At 40.6% G+C, this 15,848-nt stretch overlaps 1 protein-coding gene across 1 annotated transcript in view; it reads left to right on the top strand.

The window, feature by feature from the left end:
• NSMCE2 (NSE2 SUMO ligase component of SMC5/6 complex) overlaps positions 1 to 6,968 on the top strand; it is a 187,717-nt gene extending 180,749 nt beyond the window's left edge. The window contains 3 exon segments of the mRNA XM_073330157.2: positions 946 to 1,049; positions 1,925 to 2,031; positions 6,608 to 6,968. Of these exon segments, the coding sequence (XP_073186258.2) occupies positions 946 to 1,049; positions 1,925 to 2,031; positions 6,608 to 6,722 (326 nt within the window). The 3' untranslated portion in view covers positions 6,723 to 6,968.
• The last annotated feature ends 8,880 nt before the right edge of the window (positions 6,969 to 15,848 follow it).

The raw sequence follows: 15,848 nt of genomic DNA, 5'->3' as shown, positions 1-15,848 counted from the left end.
TTCTATTGGTTGTTTTTTTTCTTAGATGCTGTTTACTTACCCCACTCTTACAATATCTTTTAATAATATTAATTGCATGTGGGGAGATACACCTCCAGAAACTATTATAAATAGTTCTTTATTATCATTATTTGTATTGCAATAGCACTTAGCACAATGGGGCACCGGCCTCTAGGTAGCATAAAAACTTAACAAAGGGACAGTCCAAGTCCAAAAGAACTTAGATGTGATTGATTGATTTTTTTTATAGGTCTGCTCATCTCATATGTGGGTCAGGGACTTTTAATCATTATATAAATGGCAAATAAAAGGGCCTGCCTAGACACAAGTCAGCTTATGTGCAATTACATATGGTAACTGTTCAAATTGAACTTTGAAAATCCATATCAATTTAAGAAAATGGGTTCTTCTTCACATAACTTAGTAGAGGTTCCCTGTCACTGATACAGGGTTAAATAAAATGGTTGGTGGGTTTTTTTTTTTATAGTTTTGTAAGGATTGTTTTGGCTCATGGAGAAAACCTAGACCGCATTCTACTTTCATTTACACCAGTGAAAACCTGCAAATCTCCACTAAAGTCAGCAGTGTTATTCTGGATTTACTTTGGGGCAAGAACAGAATTTGTGTCTCTGATTTGGTAACTGCAGAGATTTTTTAATAGAAGTAACAAATCCCACCACCATGTAGGATTTTGCTGAATCAGGCTTCCATTTCCCTCTTTTGATATTATCTAAAAATCATGTCTATAGTGGTCACCATTTAAAAATCAACATTTCCTAGCAGATACCACACAGTTATTACAATTGTTTCCTTTTCCAGGGAAAAACTGTGGCATCTCAGTTACCACTGTACCTGACCTGTACCTGACACATGCTGATTTTTTTTAATGATGACTAGATATTAAAAGCAAGATGAAAATCAATAATTTGTCTTTTCTCATTGTAGTTGGTCTCCAGTCAGGTACTGATGCAAATGAGTCCATTGAACAAATAGATGAAGATATAGCAGTGACTCAGAGTCAGATGAACTTTACTTGTCCTATCACACAGGTATGCTATTACTACGACTGTAGTAGATACATATTTCCCATCTTTAATTACTTCCCTGCATCTTCATAGCCATTATAATCCTATTCACATTCCTACCTACATAACATACTTGTTAGCTATATATGTATATTGATTTTTTAGAGACCAGATAATGGCAGTTGCTAATATGATCATAATTGGGTCATGCTGCTGAAATAAAACCTCACAGGAATAATGCAGTTTACCATGTGGGGCCTGATCCTGTAATTTGAGTAGTACAGCATATGGACCACGGGACTTCCTGCTGCTTTAAGCAAGAGACTTTCATGTGTGGGGCTTGGAGTTTAATTATATTTTGTTGCCAGAGGACAGTATTGCTTCCACATGATAACACCTGTCTAACATATGGGGGCCTGGATAGTTGTGAAAGTTAAACTTGATTGTAATAATAGCTAGAGAGAAGGAAGGGCGATACCTACAACCTGTGTTCTATACAGTGGGGTGCAAGATAGTTGGGAATTTTCTGTCAGAATGATTTTCTGTTTGAAAAATGCTCTTTTTTGCAAAATCCAAAATTTTCCATTGGGAAAATCAAAATGACAGCTGCCCATCTAGAAGGTCCTTGCCAATTTCATTTTCAAACAGAATGCAGAATTTTTCTGTAAATCCGTTCCCACCAAAAACATTGCGTTTTTTGTCTTTTTGTCCTGTCTTGGGATGATTTTTTTTTTCAAAAATTAGGTTGTTTTTTCTTGTTTTTTTTTTTTTTTTTCAAGTAGTTGATTTCCTTTTACCAGTCAGCTCTAACTGGGGCTGTTAGCAACATCCCACGACAGGTCTGAGAATGTATTCAAGTTGATCATTAGTTCTGTTAAATACAGTCATATTGATTGCAGGTGGAAATGCAGAAGCCAGTTCGAAATAAAGTCTGTGGCCATACCTACGAAGAAGAAGCCATTCTAAAAATTATCCAGCGTCGAGAACAGCAAAAGAAAAAGGCATGGTAAGCTAGCAAGAATGTGGGGGAGGGAGAGGGGCGAATACTTGGCTTGCTGTGTAGGTGGAATCGTATTCTACTTGTTCTATGAAATTTATTTGTGTTGGCAAGGCTGAAGGAAGTAATTTTTAAATGTCTGCCCCAAATCAGACTCATAATTAGTACTGTGCACATGGAGGATACTTTTTAAAAAAAAATAAATAAAAACAATATTTAAGGAAACCTTCAGGAAGTGTATGGGGAAGTAAGAGCCATTCACTGTCCCTGCATAACAAAATAACAGAGATCTAGTACAGTCATTAACAATACAGAGACATTTTAACATCTTAAAGTTGCTAGTTCATTTTTTTTCTTACCTTGTGTTTTTTAAAACTGTCAAAGTTGATGTAAAAAATAAAATAACTCCTTTGCAAATGGAAGGGAAAAGATACTACTGCCCTCCCTTTTATAGCTTCTATATCATACTACAATAAGAAAAAGGAACTAATACAGACAATTATAAATCCCTAGATAAAGGGAAGAATGTTCAGCCAGAAAAATAAGCTGTACAGTCCCTTCCATAATTCAGGAAAACACGTTTTACTATAGATAACCATAGGCAATACTACCAGCATTAAGGTTGCCTGTCACTTTCCATAAAAAGACCCTATTTTCAGCTGCTTATAACTTTGTTAAATTTAGGGCATACATTTTTCCATGCCGGGTGTCTAGCTCAGGCAGTTGCTGCTGCTGTTATTATTGGTGTTTAATTTCAGCATAAAGGTGTTAGCCATTTGTGAATGAGATATGGAAATATGGATGAGTTTGCCTATGTTTAAAACCTATATTCTCTGTCATATGGTGAGAAGCAGGGACATGATATTTGGCAGTGGGGTCACCGTGATGTCGATGAGAGACTGATTTTCACCAAGCAGCATATGTTGGCCAAGTTATAAGCCTCTGAAAATGTTGCAGTTTTGCACATGCTCAGGAGAGGTTTGTAAGAGGTTGATGGCATTATTCTCCAAAGAGTTTATCTGCACTGAACATATGTAAGCTGCACACAGCTCCCGCGTGATGACTGGCTGCTCGTGCACCATCCCCACAGTGACTGTGCATGCACCATCCCAGGACTGCAAAAGCTGAGTAGGACTTTGCCTGAAATTGTTCTTCCTGACTTCAGGAAAGTTGCTGTTGTGCTAGCCACTCAGATGGATAACAGGGAGAAAGCAATCTGACTCGAATGCAAATGGGTGAAGGGAGATGGGAGCGATAGAGATCAGAGGGGATGGGGAGGCTGAGGCACAGAAGCTGGGTTGGGGGATAGGAACAAAGCGGGACAGCAGTTGGGAGGTGGAAAGAAGAGCCAAAAGAGGCAGCAACAGGAGCCAAAGGGTGGGAGCAAAGGGGAACAGGAACAGGCTGTGGGGATGGGGCGGAACAGCCTATAATCACTAGACACACTCCCCTCCAGAACCTGGAGATGAACAAAATAGTATCAAGTCTCAACATTCCTCTGCTGTCAGTAATTAGCAGTGAAATCCACTAGAAAAATGAGTCTCTTCCTCCTCCAGAGGATGGTCCAAATGGACAATAATATCCTGCTTCTCAGATAGGTCAAGTCACAGAGGTTGGTGCTGTGAATCTAAAGGTTCTAATCTTGCTGATGACCCACATGGGAGTCAGTATGCTTCCACATGATAGAATCTGTTTTTTCCGTTTGCTTTTTAAGAAACTAAGGAAATTACATGGAAACACACACTCCTATATTAAGGTTGCCAAGTCAAGCACTTAAAATTTAGAAAATGCCAGAATTCAAATTGCACTTCTGGCATTTCCTAACTTTTTTAACTTTTTGTTAAAGCAAAGTTAAAATAAAACTTTAACGTACTACATTGTACCTTACTTATTCAGTATCAGGTTACTATTCAAAGAACATGGGTAAAGATTCTGGCTTGCCAGCTTGAGAGCCCTCCTCCTCTGAGTACACTAGAAAGAGTGACCAAATTTCTAAATACCTATCCTCTTTTTGGCACTTCTTTTCTATGTACTTGGTATGGAAGCTTTTCCATTACAAGAACAGTCCATATTTTATTGTAGCCCGTTCCATAGGAGATGGAGTCACATTTTTCCAATAACGTGAAATACAGAGTCTACCTGTTAGACCGATACATTAATTTATTTTTTATTGCTTTTTAAAATGCAGCTCCTTTGCTGGAGCACTAAGTAAGCAGGTCAGGGGATCTCTTGGAAGCCAGCATTTTGTCATAAGATGAATCTCTTTAATAATTTTCTCCAAAAAAACAACTAATTTCTGGACACCACTACCACATGATCAAGTATGTTCCCCTTTTCCGGCAACCCTCCACCAGAACACCGCCCTACTAACAAAAACATGATGGATCTTAACTAGAGTCAAATGCCATCTATACAGTAATTTATACATTTTTCTTTGAGTTACACAAATTGAAGATGTATATCCCCTTTCCCATAAAGAAACCTAATCAAGGTCAGTTTCTTTGTCCAAATCCCTCAACATCTTTTTCAATCAAAACTGTGTATATCTTATAAATTTAAACCTTTGTTTCCAGCTTTCTCCTGGGTCAACTCCCCACATGTGGTTAAAGGTCTTGAGAGTCTCCTCATGTCCAGATTTCACAATAAAATGTTTGACTTGTAAATATTGAAAACACAGGACCTTTGTATTTACATTATTACCTTGGTGTGACTTCAGATCAGGACCCAGAAACAGCTGTCTGAATTGAGAAATCTCAGTGCTTACCCACAATGAATGGTCACTTTCATATTTTCTAGGTATGAATTCCCGATAGGAAATGGCACATTAACAAACTTTTGAGTGCTTGACCTGCAACCTTAACATTGTTTAATGTAGGGGGTATTTTTGATGTAATCCTATGTATGTTAGAAATGCACATGACCGCAATAACAGGGTTTTGCTCTAATTAAATTTAGAAAGGTCAGTTAGGCATGCTACATGTAGCTCTAAGTTCTGCGTATATCTGTCTGTTAAAGTGAGCTGAGTTGCTGGGTAATTAACATTTATTCTGGAAATACAGAATGGGTTTTTGAAATGCCACAACCTGCTAGGTCTATAGAAACCATTCAGTCCTACCCTCTCAAGCTCCCAGCTGGAGTAAACCATTTTCTATTGTGCTGCTACATGATTGCATTCTTCACAGCAGTGTTCGAGTGGGAGCAAACATTCTTAACGTGGTTTAAAGGCAAAACCTGGTCTGTCGGGTAAAGCCCAATTTAATGCACTTTGTCAGGGAGATGAATATGTAGCTGAGGGAACAGGGTGAGGAACGGAGTCCTCTCCCCATCCTCATCCTAGAGCTACAGCCATTGCTATAGGCAAAGCGATGTAGTACTTGCTACAGCAAGCTGCATACTCTTCTTTCCTCAGGGCCTGTAGAGTTGATTGCTGGACTTCACAGACCATTGGCTGTCTCTCAGCCACTCACCTGGCCTGTCTGCAGCCTCCACCTTCTGTGTTCCCACAAAGAAACCTGCTAAGCAGCTGAGCTCCACTGCACGTTAGGGGACTGCTGCCTACTGCTGTGTGGCTTTCCCAACACCTTGCACTGAGCCTTCCACAGCCTGGGAGAATTTCATGCACTGGTCACAGTGGTGCTAACACTTACAGGAAGTGTTTTATATGAGGCTTTCAAGGCACTTGATAAACATTAATTAAGCCTTGCAACACCTCTATCAGACAGATAATTATTATTCTAACCAGTTTATAGATTGAAAAACTGAGGCACAGAGCGATTAAGTGATTTGCCCAAGGCAGACGCTGCAAGCTAGGGACAAAATCTGGAATAGAAGCGATGAGAGCTGACTCTACATTCCAAGTCCTAGACAAAATTCCTTCTCAAAAAGAAACTAGGTTCCAAAATCCACAAATGTTTTAACTGGGGGCATTATCCATACACATCTGGCTCCATTAGCAAGGGAAAAAGATACCCCATCCCTGAATATCTTTCACTGTAGAAGGAATATGACTTTACCTGTCTACCTGCAGCCAAGTATCAAACTCTGTATTTGTCCTATTTTTAGAGATCACTAATATGACACACAATCCTCTCTCCCTCCGTTCTTGTGAGGACTCATGATTTTTCATAACCCTAGCTCTTCCACTGACTCACTTGGTGGCTCTGGGAAAGTCACTTAACCTCTTTAATCTGTTTCCCTGTCTATATAATGAGGATAATACTTATTCACCATAGATTGGTGGGGGGAGAATACAGTGCTTTGAAGATGTAAAGCAATATACAAGGATTACAGTAAGTAACTGTATTATTGGTAACACAAGCAACTCGCGTTGGATTTAAGACAGTGGTCAACAGGTAAAAGTCTCTATATCTCATTACACTCCTTCCCTTTAGACATCAGCTCCCACCTATTAAGATAATTAGACTTTTTTCCCCAACAGAGATTTATTATCCATCAAGGAAAAGCTGCAGTAAGTCACTGACAAAGTTACTCTGTGGGGCGGGTGGGAATTAAATATAAAACAACAAATGCTACATTCAGATGACTAATATCATTCTTCTGATTTATTTATTTTTCTTTTTAACAGCTGCCCTAAAATTGGCTGTAGCCATTTAGATGTTAAGAGATCAGATCTTGTGCCAGATGAAGCACTTAAAAGAGCGATTGACAGTCAGAATAAACAAACCCGACCAATGCCGTAGAAGTCAGCTGGACACACTGTTACCACAAAGAAAATTTGTTATTGGAGGTCTTGTGAGATAAGCTGCTGATTGTAAGCAGGTTGTGTAACTGATTGTTATTTGAAGGCAAAGTTGAAGGTGTCAGCTATAACTGAAAGCATTTCTTAGACTGCCAAGTGTGAAGCATTCCAGGTTAACTTGTTTGTTTTTCTTCCGCAACCTCTAAAATGTTGCGTTTTGTAAATAAAATGTATGTGCAAAATGTAACCTTCTTTGTCGGTAGTGTGCTCATTTTCAAAGCATTCTAAAGATATCAGTTTAGGTCCCAACCTGCAAAATGCTTGCTACTGCGTGCACTGTTTCCTACTGCGAGCCATCCCAGTGAGAAGTCTGTCGTCGCTGGAGCTACTCGTGGTAGGAGGCACCGTGACCAAGATTTTCAAAGTGACATGATCTGGGGTGCCTCTATTTTTGGATGTCCAAAACAAGACCTTTTAAGGGAGCCTGATTTTCAGAAAGTGCTGAGCATCTGGATCTCATGTTTGGGAATGCAAAATCATTAGTTACTTTTGAAAGTATTGGTCTATGTCCAGTATTAATCACAGGTCCTGGCCCTTAATCACATTGTACTTATATTCAAAATCTTTTATTTCAGACTTTATGAATTTGGAATTCCCAAGGGGGTTCACATTGATATTTTAGGTGAGAAGAATTGTCTTATTTATAAACCACTTTAGTTCATTAACCTTATGTATAATAACAATACAAATATTATAGGATATCTGCATACCTTGAGTTGCAAAGACTGAGTTGCAAGAGGTTGAGGAAACTGGGGTTATTTAGTCTGCAGAAGAGAAGAGTGAGGGGGGGATTTGATAGCAGCCTTCAACTACCTGAAGGGGGGTTCCAAAGAGGATGGAGCTAGGCTGTTCTCAGTGGGGGCAGATGACAGAACGAGGAGTAATGGTCTCAAGTTGCTGGGGGAGGTCTAGGTTGGATATTAGGAAACACTATTTCACTAGGAGGGTGGTGAAGCACTGGAATGGGTTACCTAGGGAGGTGGTGGAATCTCCCTCCTTAGAGGTTTTTAAGACCTGGCTTGACAAAGCCCTGGCTGGGATGATTTAACTGGGAATTGGTCCTGCTTTGAGCAGGGGGTTGGACTAGATGACTTCTTGAGGTCGCTTCCAACCCGGATATTCTATGATTCTATAATAACAACAAGTTTCATGCATGCATTGTTACTGTTGCTATAAGCGCTACTTCATTAGACCTTTATTAACCCAATTTATACTTAGCGTATAGGCCATATTAAACTAACATGCAGTTTTGTAATTGTTAAACTATAGTTTTTAAAAACATGGGGAGGAGGATGTCCTGAATTGCCTTACGTTTTTCCTTTCATCTTCAAGTCTGCTTAGATTTACTCCAACACTTTTTTAAATAAAACCCCAAAATCTTTGAGAAACACTGTTGGAAAAATCTCTCGCAGCTTTTGATCCAATTGCACTAATACTGCACTTCCTGGGCCAAATTTTACCCTTGTGTTTAATCAGGCCTACCCAGCAATTAAATACCTGCAGCGAGCCTGTGTCAGCTGACTCGGGCTGTAGGGCTGTCAAATTGGTGTGTAGATGTTTGGGCTTAAGTAGGAGCCTGAGCTCTGGGACCCTGTGTGGCAGGGGAGGGTCCCTGAGCCCATACTTCAGCCCAAGCCCGAATGTCTACACAGCAATTTTCAGCCCCGTAGTCTGAGCTCTGCAAGCCAAAGTCAGCTGATCCGTGTCAGCCGCATCAGTATTGTGGGTCTTTCATTCCACTGTAAGTGCACCCCGTCAGTATGTCTACACTGTGAAACAAATCCCGAGGCAGCAAATCTCAGAGCCCAGGTCAACTGACTCAGGCTCACATTACGGGGCTACAAGCAGCACTGTAGATGATCCCACTTGGGCTGGAGCCCAGGCTTTGAAACCCAGGGAGAGGGGAGGGTCTCAGAGGCTGGAAGGTCTACACTACTCGTTTTAGCCCGGTAATGCAAGCCCTGCGAGTCCAAGCAGGCTGACCTGGGCTCTGAGACTCACCGCTGTGGTTTTTTGCAGTGTAGATGTATCCTGTGTTTTCAGCTGCAAAATTGTGGCACCAGTAATTTTGATCACTAAGATGTCAGGGTGCTTGAATGTGTCTGCAAATAAGGAATTTGGACATATAAGGGAGATAAATACATGTGCACAATTGTATGCAGAGTGATGTGTACCTGCAAAATGGAAGACAGTTGCCGGACTGAACTAGCCCTATTGTTCTCGGCAGCCTGATCCAGTTTGCTATAGGTTGGGGTTCAGATTAATATATTCTCAGATAGCTACATGTGGATATTCCTGAAGTTCATTATCCTTGCATTCCTATGAGCGATGCTAGACGAGAGATTACTTTCTTGGACATGTTTGTTTACCATATTTTAAGAGTTAGGGCTTGATCCTGAGATCAAGTTGGAGGGTTTTAATTGGAGCTGCAGGTGCTCAGCATATCTCTGAATCAGGCACTTTGCGTATATGTACCCAGGCTCTAGTAATTAAAGTTCCTGGGTAAGTTAGTAAAGATATGAGAAATACCAAGCAACCCTGAAGTTCAATATTATAAGGAAAAGGAAAACAAGTAGGTCAGCACCCAGATCACTTTATGCAATAAGTGGAAAGTATTCTTTGAATGTTCACATTCCTGTCTCACAATAAATGATTTTTCCTTCCTTTCTTCCCTATCTTGGGTTAGGCAATGTCTATGAAGTCCTGAAACTTGAATAGCAAGTTCAGCCTGTAAACTCTAAAATCCTTTTACTCTTTGAAGGAAAGAAATTTAACAGTTTGGCAGAAGATACCTGCCTTACTTTAATAGCAATTACATATGATGTCTGAAGCATCATTTAAATTGCGGCTGGTTTCTTTTATAATCAGAAAGATCTTTTTTGAGAATGTCCAGGACTTGCCCTATAAAGCCAGGACTTAAATAATTATGGGATCCTTCCAGATACATTATAGTATTTCTGATAATACTCATTTGTCAAGGTTCCTCCCCCACTCTGAACTCTAGGGTACAGATGTGGGGACCTGCATGAAAAAACCTCCTAAGCTTATCTTTACCAGCTTAGGTCAAAACTTCCCCAAGGTACAAAATATTCCACCCGTTGTCCTTGGACTGGCCGCTACCACCACCAAACTAATACTGGTTACTGGGGAAGAGCTGTTTGGACACGTCCTTCCCCCCAAAATACTTCCCAAAACCTTGCACCCCACTTCCTGGACAAGGTTTGGTAAAAAGCCTCACCAATTTGCCTAGGTGACTACAGACCCAGACCCTTGGATCTTAAGAACAATGAACAATCCTCCCAACACTTGCACCCCCCCTTTCCTGGGAAATGTTGGATAAAAAGCCTCACCAATTTGCATAGGTGACCACAGACCCAAACCCTTGGATCTGAGAACAATGAAAAAGCATTCAGTTTCTTACAAGAAGACTTTTAATAAAAATAGAAGTAAATAGAAATGAAGAAATCCCCCCTGTAAAATCAGGATGGTAGATATCTTACAGGGTAATTAGATTCAAAAACATAGAGAACCCCTCTAGGCAAAACCTTAAGTTACAAAAAAGATACACAGACAGAAATAGTTATTCTATTCAGCACAATTCTTTTCTCAGCCATTTAAAGAAATCATAATCTAACACATACCTAGCTAGATTACTTACTAAAAGTTCTAAGACTCCATTCCTGGTCTATCCCCGGCAGAAACCAGCATATAGACAGACACACAGACCCTTTGTTTCTCTCCCTCCTCCCAGCTTTTGAAAGTATCTTGTCTCCTCATTGGTCATTTTGGTCAGGTGCCAGCGAGGTTACCTTTAGCTTCTTAACCCTTTACAGGTGAGAGGAGCTTTCCCCTGGCCAGGAGGGATTTCAAAGGGGTTTACCCTTCCCTTTATATTTATGACATCATTAAATAAATCCCATAGAAATCACTGATATATAGCATAGGATTTTCAATTGCCTAAAGCAGATTAACTGCATAGAGTGCAGTCCTTGAACAAACTCTATCATTACAAATGCATGGAACAGCTATTGGCCTCAGTGTTCCCACCGGTCAGCTTATTGGAGTTGAGATGAGCAGGGCCAAGAGTAGACCTTTGCCCTTTTTGCGATAGAATGGATGGCTCTTTATTGATAAGTTTTACTAAAAACGATTTACCAATTGATACTGAAGTATTGAGCGTCCAATCCTCAGCTGCCATTGACGTGCAGCAGCCCTGTTAGTCTGTATTCACAAAAAGAAAAGGAGTACTAGTGGCACCTTAGAGACTAGCCAATTTATCTGAGCATGAGCTTTCGTGAGCTACAGCTCACTTCATCGGATGCATTCAGTGGAAAATACAGTGAGGAGATTTATATACATACAGAACATGAAAAAATGGGTGTTATCATACACACTGTAAGGAGAGTGATCACTTACGATGAGCTATTACCAGCAGGAGAGCGGGGGGGCGGGGAGAAAACCTTTTGTAGAGATAATCAAGGTGGGCCATTTCTAGCAGTTAACAGGAACGTCTGAGGAACAGTGGGAGGTGCGGGACAGAAATAAACATGGGGGTAATAGTTTTACTTTGTGTAATGACCCATCCACTCCCAGTCTTTATTCAAGCCTAAATTAATTGTATCCAGTTTGAAAATTAATTCCAATTCAGCAGTGTCTCGTTGGAGTCTGTTTTTGAAGTCTTTTTGTTATAATATTGCGACCTTTAGGTCTGTAATTGAGTGACCAGAGAGATTGAAGTGTTCTCCGACTGGTTTATGAATGTTATAATTCTTGACATCTGATTTGTGTCCATTTATTCTTTTATGTAGAGACTGTCCAGTTTGGTCAATGTACATGGCAGAGGGGCATTGCTGGCACATGATGGCATATATCACATTGGTAGATGTGCAGGTGAACGAGCCTCTGATAGTGTGGCTGATGTGATTAGGCCCTATGATTGTGTCCCCTGAATAGATATGTGGACACAGTTGGCAACGGGCTTTGTTGCAAGGATAGGTTCCTGGGTTAGTGGTTCTGTTGTGTGGTATGTGGTTGCTGGTGAGTGTTTGCTTCAGGTTGGGGGGCTGTCTGTAAGCAAGGACTGGCCTGTCTCCCAAGATCTGTGAGAGCGATGGGTCGTCCTTCAGGATAGGTTGTAGATCCTTGATGCGTTGGAGAGGTTTTAGTTGGGGACTGAAGGTGATGGCTAGTGGCGTTCTGATATTTTCTTTGTTGGGCCTGTCCTGTAGTAGGTGACTTCTGGGTACTCTTTTGGCTCTGTCAATTTGTTTCTCCACTTCAGCAGGTGGGTATTGTAGTTGTAAGAATGCTTGACAGAGATCTTGTAGGTGTTTGTCTTTGTCTGAGGGGTTGGAGCAAATGCGGTTGTATCGTAGAGCTTGGCTGTAGACGATGGATCGTATGGTGTGGTCTGGGGAAAGCTGGAGGCATGTAGGTAGGAATAGCGGTCGGTAGGTTTCCGATGTAGGGTGGTGTTTATGTGACCATCGCTTATTAGCACCATAGTGTCCAGGAAGTGGATCTCTTTTGTGGACTGGTCTAGGCTGAGGTTGATGGTGGGATGGATGGGTGGGGTGTGCGGAGCGTCTTTTGCACTGTCCCAATCTGGGGGTTTTATGCAGTGGGCTGGTGCCCAACACAAGTGTTAGAACAGCCTTCAGGGTGTTCTAACATACACCAGCTGCTAACAGCTCCAAGGGCCTGTTACAGCTATGTGAGGAAGGGAAAGCCTTAGTCGTGCCCCCTCAGGCTGAGAGTCAAGGAGGCATAGAAGCCCCTACAGCAGCTCCTATACTGTCTCAGAATCCCCCTACACAGGGAGTATCCTCTGGGAGGCCAGGCCCACAAGGTTTACAGGTGCTCAGCACTGGTGGAGCAATGCAAAGTGGCTGGAGCATGGGGTGGAATTGAGGCCTAGGAGTTCACAAGAAACCCAATGTTGTTTATTCTTGGTAGTGGGTGTTTATTGTTCATTTGCAAAAAGATTTCTTGAGCATTGGTTTTGTCTATGCAATAGTGAATAGGGGAGAAGAGACAACCACCCTATTTCAGAGTGGTCCATGTTATGAAGAAACCCAGCTCTAGAAGAAGAAGAAAACTTCAAGAAATTAAAGCACAGAAATGAAGTATTGGCAATGAATAAACTAATCACTATGATTCATGGAAGTGGACTCTTAAGCACAGTTCAAGTTTCAACTCATCATGTGTTTTTGCTATAAGCTATCATATATAAGCATGCATACATTAAAGGATCAAAGAGTATATTTTATCTCACTATTTGATGTCAAGTAATTTTACAACAAGATTATAGGAAGGAGAATCAAGGGCATTTTTCTGTAAAGAGATGCCCTAAAAAAAGTAAGAAAAGTCACACATACCTAAACCTGTTTCAGGAAGGAAGCAGGAGGCATACAAATCAATGGCCTGTTCCTAAGAGATACTGAGAGCACCTGTCACGCCCTCTAAAATAAAGGATCCTCTTGGGGTCAGGCCATAAGTGATTAAAGATATAGCTGGTTGAAAGAACAGGCAAAAGAATCCATGCAGCCCTACCCTAGAGCTTTCAATAGTGCCCTAAAGTGGGTGCCATTTAAAAAGTTCTCTTACTTGGAAAGGTTCTTCTGAATTAATAGAATTCCCTATTTCAAAGTTAGGGGATATCTGACGTTTCCAAATTGGTGTAATCCGTGAAGTGTGCCCACAGTGTGATTAGGAAAGTAATTATGCCAGGATTTCTTGGAAGAACAAAACAGCACCACAGATTTATGCTGATAAGAACATGCATCTGAATGAAAGATATGTTCATCATTACCACTCCTGAGCTGTGAGCTCAACCAGCCTGGAAGAATGCTTGCTACTTGCTATCTGGTCATCCTATTGTTGAGGAGATGTCAAACAGAGGTTCTGACTACCTGTGATCACTAATATTCCATGTCACTTTGTTCAAGAGTAGAGGGTTTAAAACTTGGTATCACGGCCTAAGCTCTAACTTGAGAATTTACTGAATCCCTGTCTAAAGTCCACTCAAGCTTTTGCTTGATGTTCATCACCTCTTTGATTAAACATCTGTGCATACTGATCTCGGGCTGTATGTTTTGCTGTACTGTGGTCTATACTGGTTAGCAGCATTTCAATAATAGGTAAAATGCAGTAATTTAGAGAGGGAAGTACCTTAGATCTGAGGTCCTTCTGAATGAAAAGTGCTGTGTAATTGTACGTAACTTCCTACTTTCTTCTCCTTACAGTCAGTAGCTTTGAATAGAAGGCACCCCATTGCAAATACATATTTAGTCTGCAAAGGAATCAAATACCATGTCTGTTGATATAAATTCTGTGATTGCAAGTAAGATCATAGAATCTCAGGGTTGGAAGGGACCTCAGGAGGTCATCTAGTCCAACCCCCTGCTCAAAGCAGGACCAATCCCCAATTTTTGCCCCAGATTCCTAAATGGCCCCCTCAAGGATTGAGCTCACAACCCTGGGTTTAGCAGGCCAATGCTCAAACCACTGAGCCATCCCTCCCTCAAATGGTAAATGCTTGCATGGATAATGAGTTATTTTTCTGGCAATGAAATACTAATGCGGGGGGAGAGCTTTTTAATGGTATAATCAATGGGGTAAATATTGCCAAATTAATTCTTATAGTAAAATCACATGCTTAGATGGGAAATTCTGCTACCAGACTCCGAGTCACTGATTAATAAATATCAGAAGTGAAAAGTAATTGATCATTAAGCAGCCAAAATACAATGCATGTGCTTAACTTTATACAGTCTGAGTAGTCTCAATGACTTCAATGGGATTACTCATGGGATGAAATCTTGGCCGCACTGAATTTTGCCACTGACTTGAGTGGGGCCAGGATTTCACCCACAGTGTACAAACTTAAGCTTGTGCCTAAATCTTCCCAGGATCACGACCTAAATAGGCAGTTTGTTTTAAGAGATTATGTTAATTTTATTCCAATTCATGAAACAGAGGTTGAAAACATGCGTGTGAATTGAATTGCACAGGGAGTTTATCAAAGGAACGGTCTGCTTGTAAACTCAGTATGAATAATAATATCTTGACCAGAAGGGAAATGGAAAGACACTCTCTCACTGTTCTAACTTATGCAATCAACTTCTGGAGCAAAATTATGATGTGAGGTTTAAAATCTGAACCTCCAATGTGAGAATTTCAAAGAGACCTCAAATAACAGAAAAAGCTTTCATGCTCCCTAGACCGGAAAGGAGCAAAGTCAGAAGATGCTCTTCATGAGACTCTGCATCATTGTGATTTGATCCCTAAAGGGGACTGTTTATATTTCCTGCCAATGCCATCTCTAACAACACTTCCAGATAGTGTGAGAACCACTGATTTACAGCCTTTTTGAATTGATGATCCCTTTCACACAGCAAGCCTCTGAGGGCAACCCCCCTTACAAATTAAAAACAGGGATTTTAAATTTAATTGAATTTTAATTTAATGTGGGCATGGGGCTGGCAGCCCAAGCCCCACCAGGCACGTGGCTGACAGCTTGTGACCCCCAGGTAATAACCTCATGACCCCCTGAGAGGTTGCGACCCCCATCTTGAGAATGCCTGCATATATCGAGGCAGTACATAAGAATGCCATTACATTTAAGTTTGTTGATTTTGCTTTGTTTTTCTGTTGTGTGTGTTAAATCTTGTTTTAGCATAAAATCTGTTAATAAATTCTAGTATCTATAATTCTAGTATGTTTGCCATGCATGTGATTTCCATGGCAGAAAACATGATTTATAGTCTTTATGTCCGCTTCTGTAAGAAGTCATGGTCTTTATCACTCTGAATAAACCAACTCCACGCATTGTTACAAATGTGGCTCTGTATATGGCCAGCTTAGTAGCGTATGGAGATTTTGCTATTACAGTAGTTTAAATATCATTACATGGCTTGGAACAATTTCTAGTGTTAAATAAGATATTTGACTTTTCATATTTTGAATGGCAATTTAATATTAGCTAAAATAATTGTGTGCCATGGCTTTTTTGGCTGATCACTGAAATTATTACTTCATTTTTTGCCATGACAGTCACTTTAATTGT

This window comes from Lepidochelys kempii, chromosome 2, assembly GCF_965140285.1.
Source record: "Lepidochelys kempii isolate rLepKem1 chromosome 2, rLepKem1.hap1, whole genome shotgun sequence".
NCBI lineage: Eukaryota > Metazoa > Chordata > Testudines > Cheloniidae > Lepidochelys > Lepidochelys kempii.
The sequence above is the reverse complement of the archived record's forward strand: the minus strand, read 5'-3'. Positions and strand labels throughout refer to the sequence as shown.